Source organism: Emydura macquarii, unplaced genomic scaffold (assembly GCF_026122565.2).
Source record: "Emydura macquarii macquarii isolate MOO-44397 ecotype Brisbane River unplaced genomic scaffold, CSIRO-AGI_Emac_v2 contig_1876, whole genome shotgun sequence".
In the NCBI taxonomy this organism is placed as follows: Eukaryota; Metazoa; Chordata; order Testudines; family Chelidae; genus Emydura; species Emydura macquarii.
The window spans coordinates 1,358,297-1,379,512 of NW_027132013.1; the positions used below are offsets into that span (position 1 = coordinate 1,358,297).

The 21,216-nt window shown below is 40.9% G+C and overlaps 1 protein-coding gene across 6 annotated transcripts in view; it reads right to left on the minus strand.

Moving 5' to 3' along the window:
- NELL1 (neural EGFL like 1) overlaps nucleotides 1-13,794 on the minus strand; it is a 394,533-nt gene extending 380,739 nt beyond the window's left edge. For all 6 annotated transcript variants that reach the window (XM_067558184.1, XM_067558183.1, XM_067558182.1 and 3 more), the window contains exons 1-2: nucleotides 13,547-13,794; nucleotides 7,337-7,462 (exon numbers count right to left, since the gene is read on the minus strand). In XM_067558184.1, the coding sequence (XP_067414285.1) occupies nucleotides 7,337-7,462; nucleotides 13,547-13,772 (352 nt within the window). In that variant the 5' untranslated portion in view covers nucleotides 13,773-13,794. The remainder of the gene's footprint in view (nucleotides 1-7,336; nucleotides 7,463-13,546) is intronic.
- Nucleotides 13,795-21,216: the final 7,422 nt, after the last annotated feature.

Consider the following 21,216-nt stretch of genomic DNA (forward strand, 5'->3'; position numbering starts at 1 on the left):
TTATCTTCATTAAAGGACTTTGTCAACAGATTGCCAGAAATGTTCATGGCTTTTAGCATATCAGGAAGCACTGGCTGCAGAGAATCTCCTCCTCCAACCCCACCCTACATAACATACTACAGTGTCAATGCAGACAGACAAGCAGCACAATTATTGTGCCCCAGGAAGAAAAAACTGCCAGCGACAGTGACAACGTATGATCAGAGTTCTCTCCTATTCCATACATACATGTTGGGAAACCCAAAATAATTCAGATAACAGGAGTAGATAGCACAGCAATATTTTTGCCTCTCCTGCACATTTCCGCAGGGTAGAAACTGTTCAAACACAGTAATTTTAGCAACACTAAATGAAAATTTTTTTTTTTTATTTAGAAAGTGAAATTTCATGATCATTGACAAGCTCCCTCCCCACCCACTCTCCACATGAAAATCTATGAGGCCCAGACCTTGGTTTCCAACCAGTCAGCTTTATCAGTGGGGAAAAAGGAGTGTGGCTGCCATAAAAAGACTTTAAAAAAAAAAAAAAAAACAAACACCAGAATTGGTTTGGTAGCTTCCACAAAATGTCACTAAAAGCCAGAAATTGCATTATTTTTAAAGACCTGGTGAAATTGCAAATGATCGCTCTTTCAAAATGTCACCTAGCCCTACCCAGAGCCATATGTTCCAATGGGACAGAAACCTAGCCCCAGCACAGCCTGAGTAGCCAGGGTATGTGCCGGGAAGTTCTTCAAAGGTTTGAGTGGTCTCCAGGCTTCCTGAGCCCCTCTACAACCTCAATCCCCATTGCCCCACCAATCCTGCAGCCTGCCTCCCAATACAGAGTGATGCACAAGGTATTCTGCACAGAACACACCTCCTCAGTCGGCTCCCCAGATGCTGTCTTCCCATCCTAGCTAGTGGATTGGACTGATCAGCAAGAATGGGGCAGGTTTACCCATGATGCAACAATTTCACTACCAGAATAGAGGAAGCATCGAGGTGTGGATAGCATTCTCACTGACCTACTATCAAAAGAGATAAAGGAACTCTTTCTTGAACTACAGAGACTCTTGCCTTTAGCTGGACCTGCCACTGTAAGAGTGGCTGGGCTCATCTCTCGTAGAGCCCAAAATAATTCAAATACTGGACATTCCCAATAGTGTTCATTGGCTGTCAGGCTATTTGGGGCGGGGGGTGTGATATCCTAAGGGCTGTCTGATTATTCAGCATGGCATCATTTCTAGGGACTGAAAAGGTTAACTCTAGTTTAGCTATCTCCAGAGCCTTGGAATGCTATTCAGTAATTATATTGCAAGTAATCTTTAATTGTTCCATATGAAAATGATTTCATCTCACTTATCCTAGCTCTTTGTATAGCTGGAGTTTTGCAGAGAGAAAACATTGCTTAATGACTTCACTGCCATATATATAACACACAGAAACCCATACTTTGCCCCCCTCCTCCCCCCCACACATACGTGTATATATAATGTACATACACACACACAGATCACAAAAATTATTAAGGTTGCTATGTCAAGCACTCAAAAGTTAGGAAATGCCAGAATTAAAGTTCTAATACTCCAGTTTGCAATATGCACTGGTGTTTAGCTGTTATCTAAAATCTATGAAAGTGAAAACATATCAAACCTGTGTACTAACAGTATAACTCTAGGGTCTGGAAGCAGCTGCATTAAATGAAACAGACATCAGAAGGCTGGAGGCAGCAGAGATGAGAATTCTTTAGTAAATTGCATGGGTAAAGCAAAGACAAATGGAGAAGAAGAGCAGGATGTGAAAGAGTACCGGATTGGCTGCAATAAAAAAGGATTACAATGAAGACAAACAAATGATAAGATGCCAAAGAAAATAATGCAATGCAACCAAGGTCATTCAAACCTAGAGGCTCACCACTGACTATATTGCAGGATGTCGTATGCAGGGACATGACCAAGCTGAGCTTAATGGAGGAACAAGCCATGGACAGGAACAAATGATGATGCTGTACAGCTCCTTGTATCTATAAAGATGCTTTAGGATGAGAAGAAGAATTAAATTGCCCATGCAACCTTAATTCAGCCCCCTTCTATATATGCATTATGATACAGACTTTACATGATCACATTTTTTCCATAGGATCCTTGACTCATTTCACTGCAAAGAATGGATGGTACTCACTTAACAAGCAAGTATTCAATATTTTGTTTTCTCCCCCATGTCTTATAGACTACAACATAATGCATATGTACAAGGGGGCTGAATTAAGATTGTGCAAGCAACTTTAATTCAAACGTTTCCTAACTTTTAAGAGCTTGATTTTGTAAACAATCATGCTCTTTCAACATAGTTTTTTGCGTTGAATTTCCTGGGTTTTTAAAATAAACTGAAAAAAATAGAAATTCCATCATGTAGCATCATACTGACACCCACATGGCTCATGAGCAGGGTTGGACTCTTCAGAACCACAACACAGACCTACGCCACTTGAGCTAATGAAGTAACTGGCAGCAGCATGTCATCCTCTATGGGGACCAGCACAAGAGGAGGATGGGACACTGCCAGTGGGTTTCACAGATATTTGCTGACAGCAGAGATATTGGCTGGGACTCAGAGATCTTGCGTTCTATTCCAGGCTCTGGAGGGAAACATACTTTAGAGGGCACAGACTCTTCTGTCCATTACCCCAACTTGACTCCTTCTGCCCCATCCTCTGCAGCCTATCCCTGTCCCAATTCGGTCTCTTCCCCATTACAGTCCCATTTTCCTCACCTACACATCCCAGTCTTCAAGCCTCAGGACTCTGATCCAGTCCCAGTATCTGTGCCCAGCCATACTCAGACCTCCAGCTCTCCCCAACCCCAGTTCTTTGTCCTCAGTCTCATTGCACAGCTAGTCCCAGTCTCCACACTCAGTTTCCAGCCCCAATTTCCTCTATCTGCCCCCGTTTGCCTCCAGTCCCAGCCCCCTACCCAGCCTTTTTGTTCCCATCTATTCCCCCAGCCCTCACCTGCCAGTCCCCAGGCCCAGCTCTTGTCCCCTCTGCATTTGAGTCAGGCAGCCACCTCCTCCTCCATGCTGCCAGCAGCTGAGTGATTCAGACCACAGGAGAGAGAGGCTCAGCCCAGAGCAGCTGTTATAGGGAAAGTCCAGCTTCACTCCTGTAGCCCTGTATTGGTGCCTACTCTGTCACTCTGTGAGGATGGCCAATGCGCAGTCAGGTCACATGTAGGAGATGCAGGATGCTCAGTTAATTTGTGGGGTTAGTGCATGCAGTCTGATCAGCACAAGGAGCTGTAAGAGACCCAAGCATGCTCAGTGAGGATGGAATCTTCAGAGATTTTAGCTGCTAAACCTAAGAAGCCTCTACTGAGCATGTGCAAACTGATTTTTCAAAGGCTTATAACTTGGCCAAATTTGGGTAGATTTTTTGAGGTTGGCAAACAGCATATCCCTGACACACATGCCACTCCCCTGGCAAATTTCGAGTTCCTGCTCCAAAGCATGGGGGCACTAGAGCTTTATAAAGAAAATTTAACATTTCAAACAACATATTTTTCCCTGGCCTCTCTCTCAGAAACAGCTTAATTGTTTTGGCTGTGGTTTTCCCAGAACTTCAGCCTGAGACAGAGAGGCAACATGGAACATTTCAGCCTGAGTGATTAAAGTTTAGCAAAGTTATAAGCCACTGAAAATAGGCTCTTATAATGGGAAGCATCAGGCAACCTTAAATGAAAATGGTGCTATCAGCCCTGCCTAGAATACAAAAGGTCCAGGTTATGTTTCCCTCACTGAGAGTGTACTGGGGAGGGGAGGAGTAGTGAGGAAAACCTAGCACTCCCTCACATGGGGGGAAAAAGCCATAATGCTAAATTGCAGCCAGCATTCAATGGGACTACTCACATGCTTAAGTGCTTTGATGGACCACAGCCTAATTAACCTACCCACAGGCACACAATGATGTTATGGGAATAGAACCCATATCTCCTGAGTCCTGCTTTGGTTCCTTACTGTAGAGGATACTGCCTTTCTCACATTGCTCACATATGAGGGCTGAATGTGTTTCTCTGCCTGTAAACCTGTATTAAACTGAAATCCCAATTCTAGGGCAAAATGCTACTCTCTGGTACACTGGTGTAAAATCAGAATACTCCACTGACTTCTTTAAATTATCCTGGACTGACATCAATGTAACTAATACATCAAAGTAAGTGGACTTATTCTGAATTTACACTGATGTAAATAAAAGCAGAATTTGGCCCAAGAAAGTTTAGAACTGGTGCTCTACTGCCACCTATTGGTACTATGCATAACTACACCATGTTGCAGTCATCACCTGACACAGGCTAAACCTATATTTAAAGTAACAATTTCTCAATCCTTCCTCTCCCCACCTTCATTTTCTGTTTTGGGATTTCAATGCAGTTGAATTTCAGAAGTGACTGCATAATGGGTCTTTGAAATCCGGAACTATCTAAGATGAATCAGAAGGACAAAAAGTAGTCGTCATTAAAATTGCAGTCCAGAGATCTGACTCTCAGAATTTCTCCTTACCGATCCTAAACTAGGCACACAGGTAAAATATATACAATAGCGGAGAATACTCAATTGTCCGGATACAATGATGTGACCATCCAGTGAATTTGTCTCAGTCCCCTTTCCAATTATGCAAACAGCAGCAGTAGAGTCGGGTAGACAGCAGATGCTCCCCCACTTTGAAGGCTGAGAAAAAGATGCCAGGTATTGGAGCAATATGCAGCAAGGAGGCAAAGAACAGCAGGCATTAAAGAATGAAGTGCACCAATAAATGATCAAAGCAAAGCTTAGCTGAAAGACGGGATCACCTCTTGAAGACACAGAAGAGAAGACAACTTGCAGTGCATTAGTGACATGCTCCAACAGAACATTGCAATTTTAAAAATCTAGGTGCTATTTTCCAGTCATTTTGATAAGGCAGTCATTTTGGGAGCACTGCAATGTAAACCTGTAATGCTGAAATACTACTAAAAAAGTTAAATAAAATGAGCACAAAGATCGGTGATTCAATCCTTCAGTGCTCCAGTCTAATGTAGCCAATTTCCAACTCAGGGAAATGTACATTATGCCTTCCTAAATTCTCCCTGAAGTTTCAACTGGGAAAAGTATTATTTTGTTATTATTTACTTAATACAGTGGTAGCCCAGCTAACAACAAATATATAAGTGCCATACAGTAAAACCAATACAGAAACATGTACATTAAACAAAAGAACCAACCAGCTGAAAACAGAGAGCTATCCTGAACCAAACAATCTGGCACAAGGCCAAATCAAAGTCTAAAAGTAAACCACCTCGCTCAACGAAAGACAATGTTTATTTGACTTCTGGATCTTATAAAGCCCCAACCAGCTGCCTTTTAACAAATAATAAATAACTGAGGAAAAGCCCCCAAAACTAGATAGGGATAATCCAGGATTTGCATCCTAGGTTAAAGGCAGCCAAAAAGGGTATCCTTCAGACCTCCTCCAGGAACGAGTAACACAACCAAGGACCCCTGGTCAAGAGTCGTCCCAGACTGGGCAATTCCACCCTTGCCAATATGCTGAGCAGGGGTATGCAAGAGGCAATTGCTCATGCACTGGGGGTTATCTGCATGCACCTAAGAGCAGAATTTTGTTCTTGGGGAGAATCTCTGTTATAAAGAACTTTATATACTAAACTTAAGACCCTGAATTTTATTCTTGTCTTACTGTTATGAACTTTTGTCCAGAGTTGCTATGAGCATTCTACCCCCAAGGTGGCTGCATTTCGGTGGTGGATGAACTTCATAGCACGTATAGTTTTTACGTTAGTTTGTAAAATTCGTAAAGCATTTTTGGATCCTCCAGGACAAAGGGAACTAAAGAAATATAAGATCATGATCACTATCCCTTCAACTTTACTTTTAATATCAATTGTTACAATGAGCCCAGGACTGCACATGCAGATCTTTTTAGTTTTTTCATTCGGCATTGACTATTAGACTGTAAAAATCTATGCTGACAGTTTGTCAATGTGTTCTCAGTTAACTCCACAAAAACACAATGGGAAATTTTAAAATATTTTAAGCCAATTAGGACATTGTAGTCTGCTGAGGAATGACTGCACTTTTAAGTAGTTGAGGCAAGCCATGTTAAGGAATGCTCCAGCACAAAACATAAAACTGACTTTTTAGGAAGAGTATCTAAAGCGAAGCATTTCAGATTTTTAATGACTAACTTGATATCTCTATTATAGATGTTGCTGATAACTCTGGCACCTCAGAATTAGCAGAAACCGTTTGACTTCAGATCCCCAAAAAAGGGTGAACCCGCATAATTTCTCAAATATGATCTTCAATAGTCTCTCTGCTATAGCACCTGTTCTATCTGTTCATCTTGTACCAGCTGGGTAAAGGATACGCTAAGCTATAAGTCTGATTCTTGTATCATGTGCACTAATGTAAATCATGTATAACTCTAGCGAAGTTCATGGAATAAAACCAGTGTAAGTGAGATCAGAATCAAAATTGTCTCTCAGAATTGTTTTAAAACAAAAAAACAAACAAACCAGCCATTGAAGGCAGTTTTTCATTTAATATTTAGCAAGTTATACAAGAGCTATACTAGGTGAAAAATTGTCTCTCTTTCTATTATTACTTGCTCATGTAAAAATATTGGAGCAACTAATTTCTTCTGTTATTTAAGGCAGAACAATGGCTGAAATGCTAACCCCACTGATGGCAATGGCAAATTTGGCAAATGGCAAAACCCACATTGACTTCACTGAGGCCAGGATTTCACTCACTCATCACTTTAAAATCCTACTTTTAAATCACTTCACTAGTTGCACCTTACAATACTGAAACCTATATTACTTTAGAAATCAGAAAATCTTTTATTTTACCATGAATTGATTTACTTTGTGCTTGTCCCTCTGCCGGATAGTGAAGATAAATGTTGCTTGCTTTTCTTACCCATGCAATTCCACTGAAGTTAACCCACCAGTTTTTGGATACTATCAGAGTGTGTCAATGCACTGCAAAGGGCTCTACTGTCCCCTCTTATCTCTGTGTGCAACTGGACCCACGCAAGGGAACTCAGTGGGAGTATTCAATTGGAAATGAAACAGAGGAATGTTTTAAAAGTGTTTTCATTTAAATTTTGGGCTTAAACAACCTGATATTATCCCTGTAAAAACACCAGTAGTATATTTCAGTAGAACAACAGAGCATTTTAGAAACAACAGAAGCCATAATAAAATGCAAGCACTGGGCACAGGGAATAAGTTTTACATCCAGTCTTTTAGTAATTCATGGAGACAGAGGCTGTCCCAGTTAAATTAAAGAGTTTGATTTACCTTGGAATAAAAATGCTTTGCTAGCATGTAGTCCTGACACTTGCGTAACTCCAATAGTTGTATTCACAAGATCCAGTTCTGTGATCATATCAATTTGTAAGTTGGGATCCATTCCAAATCCTACAACTGTTTTTAAAAAAAAAAGTTCAATCAATTTTTATTTTAAATCAAAGTATTAAAACAACAATGATGAACGTCTAGTAAAGTATATGTGCAGATACTATGTACAGTAATTACTTAAGAGACAGTAACTCCCCCAGATGTAAAGAAAAGATGTTTTCTCTCCATGGCCTACAATTAAGCTAGTACCTTTTATTTTCACAGATTTTATTGCATTAAAGTTAGAACATAAGAAAGACCCTGCATTTAACACATCACTATGACATGGCAAAAGAACCATCACAATTAAACAAAACTTATCCAACTATAGTAAGAAGGTACAAAATGAAGACAGAAAGAAAATAGCAGGGAGAAGAAATGAGTAATCACTTGGATTAGCAATGCTCATATTCACTGAGCTATACTATTACCAAGGACTTACTGAAGTTTGAATACTCCCTTCACGATCAACTGAAGAATCCTAGCATTCCATGCCTAAATGCAGCTGCTCTTTAATATTAATAGATTAGGTTATTTACTTCCAGCATTCACTATAAGTTAGATGTAGTGTATCTTCCAAATTGGACATCATGACCCCCCATGAGCTTCTGATAACAGGGTATTCTTTAGCATCCTGATGGAAATGGCTGGTACACGATCTCCATACCATCATTGAAGAGGAGAATGGGTATTCATGCCCAAGTGGTAACAAATAAAGTTGCTGAGCATATTTAAGCTCAGAGGCTCAGGACAGTTGTTGTTCATAGAACACTTTAGGTGGTTAAATGCGCCAACTTTATCCAGCAAGGAACAAGAGGTATGGCAGGAGACCAGCATGATCTGTTGTTACAAAAGGTCCATCTGTCAGCATGGTGAACGATGAAATCGGAGATTTGTGCCTGGCATGTACAGCAAGAACCTGTTGTAAAATCCTATCATGCTCCTAACAAGTTTTGCTACTAACTTCATTCTAGGAGCAGGAGTAGGTGCCTAAAATAAAATCTTGACCCCACTGAAGTCAATGGCAAAACTCATTGACGTCAATGGGGCCAAGATTTCACCTGTAGTGTATAGCCAGATGAATCTCCACTAAGTGATCTCCAGTTTTATGTTTAAATTGCTTCCTTTGCTCTTTCAGGACTGGTGCTTTTTTGAGCAGTTAGGTAGCAAGAATCCTGGTTTGAGTTTTTAATAGACTCTCTAAAAAACAGTCAGGATATATAATGAACAAGTAGTAGGCAGAAATTCTATGTATAAATCGATTATGCCAGAAAACGCTTGTTTCTCCTTTTCCTTTACTCAAGTATTAAAATACCTTGGGATGATGTGCTGATGTAGAAGACAGCATTTCACAAAATGCATGAAGAGTAATAAAAGCTATTGAAAAGGAAACTTCAAAGTGCTCTCTTTTAACCTCACTCCAACAGTGGCAATTGAGAGGCTGTGCACCTTGCAGGATTGAGACCACTGACAGGAAGACTTGACTTCATAAACACAGTTCTAGCTTGCCAAATTAAGTCTATTTGGAGTGTGCTGCCCTTATGCTTTCATATTAATATGAGACTAAACAGTTCTGTAGAAAATTAAGACAACTGGAATGAACCTGAATAAACCAGGAGGTATAAACTTCTAGAAATTCTGCAACAACACTGGGCTTTAATTCTCTCTTTGGCTTAATCCATGCCAGATGCTCAGAAACAACCATATTTGAATTCCAAGGAGACTTTGACATCTCCTTCAGACCGGCACTGCCACATCCTGTGACAGTGCCCACTGTCTTTAGTTAACTCTATTTTCCAAGATCTACAGAGCTAATGTTCCTAATGCTGAACCAGCTCTTCTCAGTAAAAATCATCTTAGCATCCTACACAAATTTATCTTTGTCTAGCTAAACCCACTACTAGAAAGTGATATTTAAAAAAAAAAAATGCCTCCCTTTGGCCAAAATGGAGAGAGAGATAAGGATAATAAATGGTAATGCAAAAGCTTATATTTATATAGCGCATTTCATCTCAAAGCATCCTACACTGCTTCACAGCATATAGCTGAAATGCATCCATCTCTAGATAGAGGTCAGCAGCTTACAACACTCAACAAAACAAACCTAATAGTCAGGGGAAGACAAATTTTGGCTAAGGACGTCAAAGCAAAAAGCATCTGGGGAGTTTAATGTCCACACAACAAATAGATTGTGTTTCTTTAGGGTCTTGTCCAAAAGAAAAGCACACAGTAAACTCTATGACACTAAAATCATCTACTTAAGAAGAATGAAGGGCTGAATATGTGGTTCCAAATACTAAGGGCCCAATCCAAAACCCACTCAGTTCAATGATAGTTGTTATATTGCTATCATTGGGTTCTGGATCAGTCCCAAAATGTCTTAATCCTGATCAATGGACCACTAAAATAAGGTCAAATCCTGAACCCATTGAAGTCAGTAGCAAAACTTCCATTGACTTTAACGGGAGCAAAACTGGGCCCTAATAAAGCAGAAATAGACAACCCAATTAAGCATAATAGCTTCACTATTTATTAAAACTACAGATTCCAAATTCAGCAGCAGACTTCTGCTGGTACAAATCAATGTGGCTCCATTAACTTCAATTCACACAAGCTGAGGGTCTGGCCCACCAGTTATATTGTGCCTCCTTCCAACTATCAACAAGCTTCCCAAAGAGGAAACTATTTCAATATCATAGCAGTTCTTTAGCAAGGCCAGAGGTTGTTTTAAATAACTAGTCATTTTCTTAAGCTGGCTCTTGACACTACACACACACTACACACACACACAGAGAGAAAACCCTGCTTATGTATTTAATAATTAATAAGCAACAAACAAGTAGGTTCTATTTTATAAGCAGGTCTCTGTTCCCCCTAGGGCCTCCCACTCTCTCTTTCAGAGATCTTAAGTAGGAGAGTCATGCAAAGAAAATCACATGCATATCTATCAGCAGCCAGTATTTTATGTTTTGTCTTTTAAGTAGAACTAAAAGTTGGAAAATCCTATTTCCTCCTTTAAAGGAGAACTAACCATTGACCCTTATTTCTTTTAAAGTTGTGCAAACAGTGGATAGGATCCTGTATGTTGCTCACTGTCCTCAACTCCTATTGAAATCAGTGGGCCAAATCCTTAACTCACTCATTTCACTCAGGAAGAACTCAGGTTGATTCGGTGGGACTTTTGTCTTTGTTAGGACAGAAAAACAAACAGTACTTCAGGGATTTGCCCAAATGAGAGTTGAAGGTACTAAATATAGTAAGTTACATGTCTGAGTCACATAACTATGAACATCCTCACCAAGAAATCCCTGAAAGAAACTAAATCAGTCTCCCAGCTCTGACAAGTTGCATAGTCTACTTGCACCTTTATCTCCACTTTTGATTCCCAGTAATCATGGGAAACTCCCAGTAGTTAAATGGATAGGTATATAGAAAGCATAAAGTATGTGATATATCTAAATTATTATTAATAATGATTAATTCTAGTACCACTTAGGAGCCTTAGTCATGGAGCAGGACCCCATTGTGCAAGGCCCTCTATACAAACAAAACAAAAATGAGACATCCTTTATACTTTACATATGTATGTATCTTTGTTGCACTAGGGAGAGAACTTTGAGTAGATAGTATCAAGTTTGTTTCTACTTATTCTCCTACAAATATTTGCTATTTGAGTGGTAGCAGGAAGTGAACTATATAATGTGTATTTTACCATTGACCATTAATAGCATTATGGCAATTGTTGCACACTTAGAACTTTCCAAATGGCTTCACAATTCCACATAAATTAGTCTCAGACTAGACTTGACTACCATTTGGAGTGTCAATATGCAATACTGGTGTTATATTAGCTGTGAAAACGAGATATTTTCTCCCTTAGACATCCTTATATCACACCTTTCAAATTCTAGGGATATTAGATAATGGAGTGATACTGTAATATTTTATGATGTTAATTGACATTTTAAACAATGATTTCCTTGGAAATATATGTAGTGATTTTACTAGGTAATTTCCTTGAAAATATTATTTGAACATCAAGAAAATATCCCCCTAATGTACCCTAAATCAAAACCTATTTAGAGTAGTACACTATACAAGAGTAAAGAGAACAAAGACTCCACAAGAAAACCATGCTTCTGTTTCTATTAAATCTTTGTTTTAGGGATTTGGAATTCTCAGCCTGTCTGTTCCTATGGATTTGCCAGGTCTTTAAACATTCCTAAATGCACATGAAGGCTATATTACAAAGAAGAACTGTTCCTACTAAAACACACCTTTTAATTAAAATGGCCCCCATTGCAGCCAATATAGCAACACTTTCAGCTGAAAGATATCAAGGTATTATTAGCTCATGTGTGATCTGTTATGCATGCTTTCAAAATGATCATAAGACTTGCTGTAAAGTCCCTCTCAGAACCAGCCAGACTAGTCAGAATTAAAATGAATTATTTGTATATTCCTACAGGAGAAAGATTGTTCAAAAAGCTCAGATTTATAAGAAAGCTTTTTTTAGTCAGTCTGTTGTATGAGTATGCCCCTTACAATAGTCTGGCTAATGACTGTGTGAAATTGTAAATGATGCTCCCAACCTTAAAGGCACAAAACTCTGCCTGAGTCAAAGAAACCTTGAGACCTGCTATTTTTGCTTTTCAAAAGTGTGCGTTCCTAAGCCTTCACCTGTTCTTACTTCAAATCCTTCCCCTCCATGAACAAACGGCAGCAGTGAGTGAGAGAAAGGCAGACTCCTGAAACTTTTCATTATTGAATCTTGCTTCACATAAACCTTTCCTGAGAGAATGGTTCTTAAACCCTGCTACAATGAACAGAGGAAGCAAGGGCTAACTTGGAGGAGACTGGTGAAATAAGAAGCGTCCCCCATAGGGAAATATTAAGAAGTCAATAAGGGAGGATTTTTTCCTGAGTGAGAAACCCACACAAATAAGGGGGATTCAACATCTGCTCGCCAGTTGCAACTGCACTAAGTCCTGATAGCTTGATATTTTATGCGATCGGCTGTGGTTTTATAAGGGCAGTTTTGAAATCACGTGTGAAATTGGCACATTCAGATTACCAGCTGTCCCTATCCCTACCAGCCTCTATATTCCTTAGGACTCAGCCCTCGCGATGCCATTTCCATTGTAAAGCCAGGAAAACAAGGACAACCACCCATGTGCATAACAAATAATAAGCGCTCTGCTTTTGCGAGGCTGAAATCACCCCCCGGTGGCTGACCCCACCGAAAAACCGCAGCCTAACCCCGAAGTGAAATCTGAGCAAAATGATGTTTCCCTGGCAGGAAGGAGTCGCCTGTTTTTAGCAACTTATAGCCGGGGAAAATCCTCGGCAGTTGCGTGCCCTGTCCGAGCCGATTTTGCTACAGCTCAAACACATGGGAACGGTTTTAAACCGGAGGGGGGGAGTAGCTGAACACAGACATCGCTGCGTCCACACGTTGTTTATTTCAGGCATGCCCACGGAGGCACGTTTCCAGCCGCGACGGAATGAGAACAGCACACAGCCTGCTGCCCCTCGGAACGTGCGGCCGGGGTGGAAACAAGGCGGCTCCCCAGCCTGGGTGGGGTTGGAGCTGGACTGGCAGGGCCCTCGAGGAGCCATCTCCAATGCAAATGAAAGTTTCCGACTTCTCTAACCCAGCCACCGCAGCGTGCAAACAGCCAACCCTTCCCCCGTGCACGGAGGGGCTGAGCCCGGGGCTCGCGCGCTGCCGCTGTCCCTGGTGTAGGCGGCACGGAAGGGTCTTGCACTTTCCCTTCCCGGCTGCCGCTAATTCCCTCCATGGGGCTGATTTTTTTTTTCCCCCCCGATACGGCTGCACGAACCCTCCCCTGCCACGGCTGGTCTCTCACACACACACACACACACACGGGGCAGCAGCTAACTCGCACCTGGAGGGCGAGAAGGGCGGCACCGACCACTGACAGCATTTAAAATAAAGGGCGCCGCCGCCCAGGCACAGGGCGGAGAGCCGGGCGCATCCCCCCCCCACAACACCCGGTGCACCGGGAGCGATCCCAGCCGCCCTTCGATTAGCATCAGCCCCCCACGGGCACGGCTCCCTCGCCCAGCGCCCCGGCCAGCCCCTCTTACCTGCTCTCGCAGAGGCGACGCAAGCCCACAGGACGACAATTAAATCCATCTGGGCTGGCCCCGCGCTGCGCCCGCTGCAGGGCCGGAGGAGGCAGAGGGGTCCCGGCTTCTCAGTTTCTTTTGAGCAGCGCCACAAACTTGAAGGGCTGGTTTTGGCAGGCAGGGCAGAGAGAGGAGCAGCAGCAGCTCCGCCAGCGGCCGGCACTGCTACCCAGGAACAGCCCATCTGCCTCCCGCGGGGAGGCCGCCCCACTCGCCCAGCCCCTCCTGGCGGGGCGGGGCGGCTCAAGCCCGCCCGCCGTGGCCCCTGGGGTCATCGTCAGGCTGCCTGACGCCCCCGCTCCACCCAGCTTCATTCGCCTGCGCTTCGCAGAGGCCGCCTGGAGCCTCCGCTGCTCGTCGGATCCCCCCTCTCGCAGCCTATTGGATCAGTCCGTCCCCCCCCCCCAGTCTCCAAATGAGAAGCTGGGAATGAGGCAGGCAAAGGCAGTGCTGGAAGAGCTGGAGAAGGGATGGGGGGCTGGCGCCCAGAAAGGGGTGGGTGGGTTGGGGGTTTTTCTTGCGAGCTCTGTCTTGATTCCTGTTCTGTGGAATGGCCCCAACTCGTACACAGCTGCACGGTGCGCTCACGTGGCTAGAATCAGCCAAAACACAACGGAGACGCCTGAAAAGCACCTTGACGCTATATATTATAAAGTCCACTCCAATTGCTCATGCCATTCCCCGCCGCGTTCATTCCCTGCCTATTCCAAGGGGGCACAGTGAAGAGGGATCATTCATCGTGGGAGCGCAGAGTGGGCATGAAAGCGTTGAGACAGAGGAGGATTTGAACAGATTGTAGACGCCAGGACTGTCACTTACTCTGTGGCCCCAGCCGACAAACACACACGTGCTTAACTTTATAATAATGAGTAGTCCCGCTGAAATACATTGGATTAGTCACCGTGGTAAAAGCTCTGCAGCAGCGGGGGGGAGGCTAAATTTGTAAAGAGCTCTATACAAAGCAGTCCCTTTGGGTCCCACTGTAAGGCAAATCATCACCGAGCTTGTGCCAGCCATGTAACCTCACTCACTGTATCCAGAAGGAAATGGTATAAAATAGAATGCCAGCGCCCGTTTACACCATGGCATTCCATGCAATCTCAGCATCCAGCAGGCAACTTCCCAGAGTATCCAGCGTTGGGTATGGGTTTGCTCTTCCTCCCCCTCCCTCCGAAAAGGAAAGATAGGTTTCCTTCTGGCTAGCTCCCAAGATTAATAGAAAAGGTGTCCATTTGCCTTCTGTTGAGAAAAGTCTGGGTGTGGGTAGCACAACTTGGGGGGAAGGGGTAACCTCCATCGGCTGCACGCCTATGTTAATCATTTTATTTAAGATTTCTTTTAGCATTGACCCTGATTCTCGGCTCTGTACATGATTAAAACAAAAATAATTCATGCAACATTAAGAGTCATCACACACATTGACATTCACCACTCTCTCTGAACTGCCCCTTCTGATGACGGGAATCCCAGTGTGTTTAGCTCCACATTTGTCTCTGTCACTCACGAACCTGCTGTTTGTCTTGCCATTGTAAATTATTTATATGGGAAATGTAGAATCATAAACGAGAGGTGACAGAAAACGTTGTTCATCCTAAAAAATTAAATTCCACATAGGTGAAAGCTTCCTACACTGCTGTTTTTATTGTGTCCCTCATTTCAAGTCTTTGTCTTGCATTTAAATCTTGGCAGGTTGTGAGCAATACATTTATTCTGGGTCAGAGCCTGCAGTCATTCCATTCCGTAAGGTATTGTACATTCACCATTTAAATTACATTCATTATACCTAACTGTCTCTCATTGTTGATGTAATTCAACTTCTATTTCACAGAAGATTTGCCTTTGTCTACCATTTGTTGATACAAATAATTTACATCAGAACTGGTGAATTTGGGAAATGTTATTTCTGATGAATGAATGGATCCTTTGTTATTTCTTGTGGTAGTGATGAAAGAAGGGGGACTTGGGAGTCTTCTACTGGCTTCCTGTGTCGCCTTAGTCAAATCACTTAGCTGCTCTGTCTCCCAGTCCTCTAATCTGTAAATTAAGGATAATACCTACCTATGAAAAGCTGTTAAGAGCATGTTCAATGAAAGATCCCATACAGTATAAGCCCAAAGAATTTTTTTGTCTGGATCTCTCCCATTTGGATGTTTGTACGTCAAGAAATGTATAACCCCACATGAATGAAGGTTATCTATTCATTCTCACTGATTAAATGTGGCTTCACATTGACAGAAAGTTTAGGAATCAGATCTTGCTCCCATTGACGTCAAGGGGAGCAGGATCACACCTTAAGAAACAAGATGATTTCTATTCATTCAAAACAAAACTATACTAATTCTCCTTTCACCTCAGAGAAGATGTTATTCCAGCTTTGCTGGAGTTCAAGTTGAGTTACTATTTCCTTTGTAAAACCAGAGGATTCCCCCCCACCACTACCACGTAATGAGCAGTGTCTTTTTCAACTGGAAGCTTGGGATATGTGGTGTTCACACAGGAAACAGTTCTTTGTCCAGAATTTAAAAATTAAAGTTCAGTTCAGTTGCATTTGTCAAAAGGACATCAAGGGGAAAAAATATATGCTGCATTGCTTAAGGGGCTATTTGCATTCATGTACCTTTATTTTGGTGATCAACAGGGTAAGTGAAAAATCTAACAGGGTTGATTTGTTATTTGTCAAATAAGATCACTAAATATACTTGCAGAAAACAGGTACTCCTGACTCTAGTCAAAGGCCGTACACTGTGTAATCTAGGGTTCTGTTTATCCAAAAGTTTCTCTGTATTTAATCTCTGATGTACACTAGTGGCCTTCAGACAGTTTGGTTAAGAAAAATACTGAAGTTGTTTTTCCAGGGTTCTATTTTGCTGACAATAATCTCATCCCATGTAACTACCAGTAACAGCAAGAAGAGTTAATCGTACAACAACAGGCAGAAATCTAACCTTTACTGTGTACCAGTAAGATCATGAATCATGAACAGCTTTTACCCTTTGGATTATGGTGCAATTTCATTCCCTAATCAGTTACTTTACTTGAGCCATATTATGATCTTGGCAGATCTCACACTAAGGTCGCGTTGATCTACACACAAAATTGCACTGGGTTTAACTCAAGGTGTGTTTTTAATATGCTTTATTATTTATATTATCATATAGTTAAACTTGTGTAAATTCCTGAGCCTCATAAATCAGTTTAAACCTGACATATCAATTTATCTTAAATTGAACCTTGCCAGTTTAAGCTAAGATTTAAATAGATAAACCAGGTCAACCAATTTAAGAAGGTGCACACAGGAGTTTCCAGCAGCTTATCTAAATCAGTTTAAAAAACACACTTTAGTTACAGTGTCATCAGGTAGTTTGTAGAACAATTCAAAGCAACATTGGGCTAGGTCATTATTTGGATGGAAAACCTCCAAGGAATACCTACAGGAAATGATGCAGTTTTCATGGGTGGGATTCTAACCAGAGAGTTCTAGGGACATGGGTAACTGTGCAGTCACACATATGGAAGCACTTTGATGGATAACACACTTGTTCATTTGTGAAGGAATAAGGAACAGTGTTCTCACACTTCATCTAACATTATATGACTGGCACCAAACCTCCTCTCTAGAGTAGATCTGACCATTATAGCAATCTGGGGTGAAAAATCTCTGCTCTGAATCAGGCAGAGCAGGGAATTGAACTTATGTCTTCTACATGCCAGGGCACTACCATGACATTCTCACGCACGCACACACACACACACACACACAGTTTCAATCCCAAAAAGAGACTACTGAATTTCATTTTAGCAACAAACGTTTGAAAGTTACTTTTTTCCCAATGTGGAACAAAAACAATTTTCAAAACCTCGAAAGATACTGCAAAGTAGAACTGCCATCCTCCAGTCAGCTCTACTTGTCCCCAAGTCAGTACCTGAACCAATGCCCCAGAATGGTTATAGGGAACAATGCAAGTTGCTGAAGGGTGTGGATTCAGATTAAATTTAGAATTTAAAATCCTGAATATTTGTAGCAATGAACAGTGTGATGGCACTTTTTGCAAGGGTAAGATGTTAAAACTCTGGCAGGCTACCTAGTTTTCAGTTCACATAATATTCTACTTACGAAAAATTCCACTTGTAGTTCCAATTAGGTGCCATATGCATTTTCATTAAATTGTTATGCAATGTTGCTGAGTGTGTGTAACTGCTAGTCCTTTCTGCCACAGAGTTTGTGGTGTTTCAGAAGGTTTGTGTTTGCTTTAAACTACCTCACAGAGGGCGTAAGGCAATTGGAGTGCCTTGGATGAAAAGTGCTTAAAAGTGGAAAGAATTACTATCAGTGTAAAAATTACTAAAACTTCATTTATTATAATCAGTATTAGCTGAAAAAAAAAATGCATCAATATTGCCAGCTAACCTACATGCATGCAACTCTGAAGATAGAACATAGGCCCTCTATCACTTGAGATCATGGAAAATCTGTTAGTTGCAGCAGTATTAAGGTAATATATTCTTTGCAAACTGCAGCCACAAAAGTGTATCATTACACCCAGATGAGCAAATTTGACGTGATATCCAGCAGAGGGCACTGGTAAACAAAACCACTTAGCTACACTGTAGAACCTCAGAGTTATGAGCACCTCAGGAATGGAGGTTGTTCCTAACTCTGAAATGTTCGTAACTCTGAACAAAACATTATGATGGTTCTTTCAAAAGTTTACAACTGAACATTGACTTAATACAGCTTTGAAACTTTACTATGAAGAAGAAAAGTGTTGCTTTCCCTGCATTTTTAGTAGTTTAACACAGCAATGTACTGTATTTGCTTTTTTTTTTTTTTTTTTTTTTTTTTTTTGGCTCTGCTGCTCCCCAATTGTGTACTTCCAGTTCCAAATGAGCTGTGCAGTTGACTGATCAGTTTGTCACTCTGGTGTTCGTAAATCTGAGGTTCTACTGTAATTATTAGTGGGAGAAATATACATTCATTCGCATACATGTCCTGCAGCCTGACAAACGATGGACCACAGTGACTCCATGATCATTTCAACAGATGAAGAAACTCCACACTAAGATTTACATAATAGATCAGAAAGAGCCCTTACAATCTAGATTACCAAATAAACATACCAAAATCCATTATGTTTTCAAAATGCCTAAATATATAGTTAAATCATGTTCAAGATACTTGTAAGGCCTAAAATTAGACCTTGCAGTTTTTTGTCCATGAGCATATACACGTAGGTGACACACGTGTCTGTATGCATGTAACATTGGCTTTGTTGGTCTTCTCCATACTCGTGAGCCAACAAGGCAGAAAGCAGAGAAATTTTACGGAAGTGCAAGACATCTGTGCTCAGCACTCTGAGTCTGTTGTTGGTGTTTCACCTTCAAGTTATGTTATATTTTAACATTGTTTGGGTGGGAGCAGATAGATTCCTAGGATCAGGAAGGCTGGTTTTGGTCTAAATTCCGGCCACAGGAACTATAATAGTATTCTTGCTTACCAAAAAGACTGGACTGGTTCCCATTTAAATGTATGCATGTACTACAATTTCAATACAGGATGTGCACATTTTATTATTTCTGTAACGTATATTGCTTTAAAGATTACTTAAATAAATTCACATAAAAATCCATGTAAACAAAAATCTAAAGTAGGGAACACTATGTCCTCTAAACTCAGAAAAGTTAATGCTGGAAGGGAGTGGTTCCTAGTGGTGAGGGTAGAACACTAGCACTCTTTTACTCCCAAAACACCAGTGTTCTATTACTGGGTCTAACATTGACTCAATGTGTAATCTTGGGGGGGGGAGGAATCACAAACTGTGCCTCACTTTCTTCATCTGTAAAATGGAGATACTTGCTTTTCAAGAGGGTTGCAATGCATATTGATAATTACAGAGCTCTGAGATGAAATGTATGTTATAAACAGAGTAGTAGTATTATTCCATCATCAATTCCCATTTTGTCTTTCCCACAACAGTGCAGTTTACATCAGAACAAAGCATATATTTTCTCTTTTTTGGGAGCTGGTCCTGGGAGTTGCTGGAAATTCCAAAGCCCTCAAGAATTCTCAGGATTGGGCCCTTGACTTGTATCACATTTCCAACCTCAACATAATGCAAATGTATGTTTTAGCTCTATTTCATTGGCGTTTGTCTCAGTCTCATGCAACAGTATTGTGATGAGATGTCGTATTGCAACTTTGCTTTTGACAAGCCATCCTCAAATGCATTTGATTTCCACTGTCAGTGAAACTAGTTGGATCGGTATCATTTTAATAGCACAGTGCTGCTAAATGGGAGTTTGTTACAGTATGTTTATTACTATATGTTTCTGCCTTTGCATTGCAATTACCAGACTGAAAAAGCTCAGGTTTTCATTTTAAAGCAAGAGACACAAATGGTATAAAGAACCAGCATGGAGCTTCGAGTTCTATAACTAAACTCTGCTCTCTCTCTTTTCCTCTCCATCTCTCAGTATCAATCTCTTTCCACCCTCCCTTGTTCATGGTTCAGAAATCTTTGGCATGATTGATTTGATCCAATAAAAGGGTTTAAACACATCCAGTTCATTCTTAGATAAGTAATTAATTATTCAGCAAGCTACAGAGTCTTTTAATAGTTAAGAATCTAACCATTTAATTGATATTTGTTTCTGCAGCTGTGCAATATCTCTCTTTCCCAGGAGAGCTGTTTTCAGTTGCTGCTCAAGATTTTTAACAATCAAAGGGATCAATTCTGCAAATACCTTAAGGCAATGTGTTAAGTAAGAATGATGTTTCTGGTGGGGGGTTTTATTTTCAGTAGACATAACACTACAATTTTTCTTTTAAACACTGGACATTTATTTAGTGTTTTTGAACCCATACATTATAGGATAAATTCTAATTTATAACATCAGAATATAATAGGCAAATATATAATACAATAAATTGCATTTGTACACACAAATACAAAATCTGAGGTAGGGCCTCAAGAATAATGACTTCTTAAATGAATAATGTACAGCATATAATATGCACTATATAAGATATATATGATGCATCCTTTGTAACATAAAATATTTCTCCATGTACAGCTAATGAAAAAAATACAACAACCTGATTAGGGTACATATCTTTATCCATAGGCAGCAGTACCCCTATAGAATGCCTGTAAGTATATGACATTACGCAAGTAATTAAGAATTAACCTATTCAGTGATAGGTCCACAATAAAGTGCCAAAAAGACACAGGCGCAGATCCTCAGCTGGTGTAAACTGGCACAACTCCATTGACTGCAATGGAGCTGTGACAACTTGTACCAGCTAAGGATCTGCCCCACAAGGTACACTACATACTATAGGTGACAGACAATAATATATTCTAGTCAAACATTACTTATATTTCTAACAATGAAATACACCTATAAGGCAAATGGTTACCTGAAGATGTATTTAAACCATGACGGGCAAATCATAATAATGCAAGCCATAAGGTCCAGCCCAGCTCTCACATTTAAAATTAAACCCATCAAGAAAGCGTTCTCTCTTTAGTTATAGGCTGCCTGAAGGTGAGAAAGGCAGAAACCATAAATACCATAAATGTTTTTCTCCCTCTGCGTCTATGGCATGAGTCCTCTGGAATGCTAAGCTC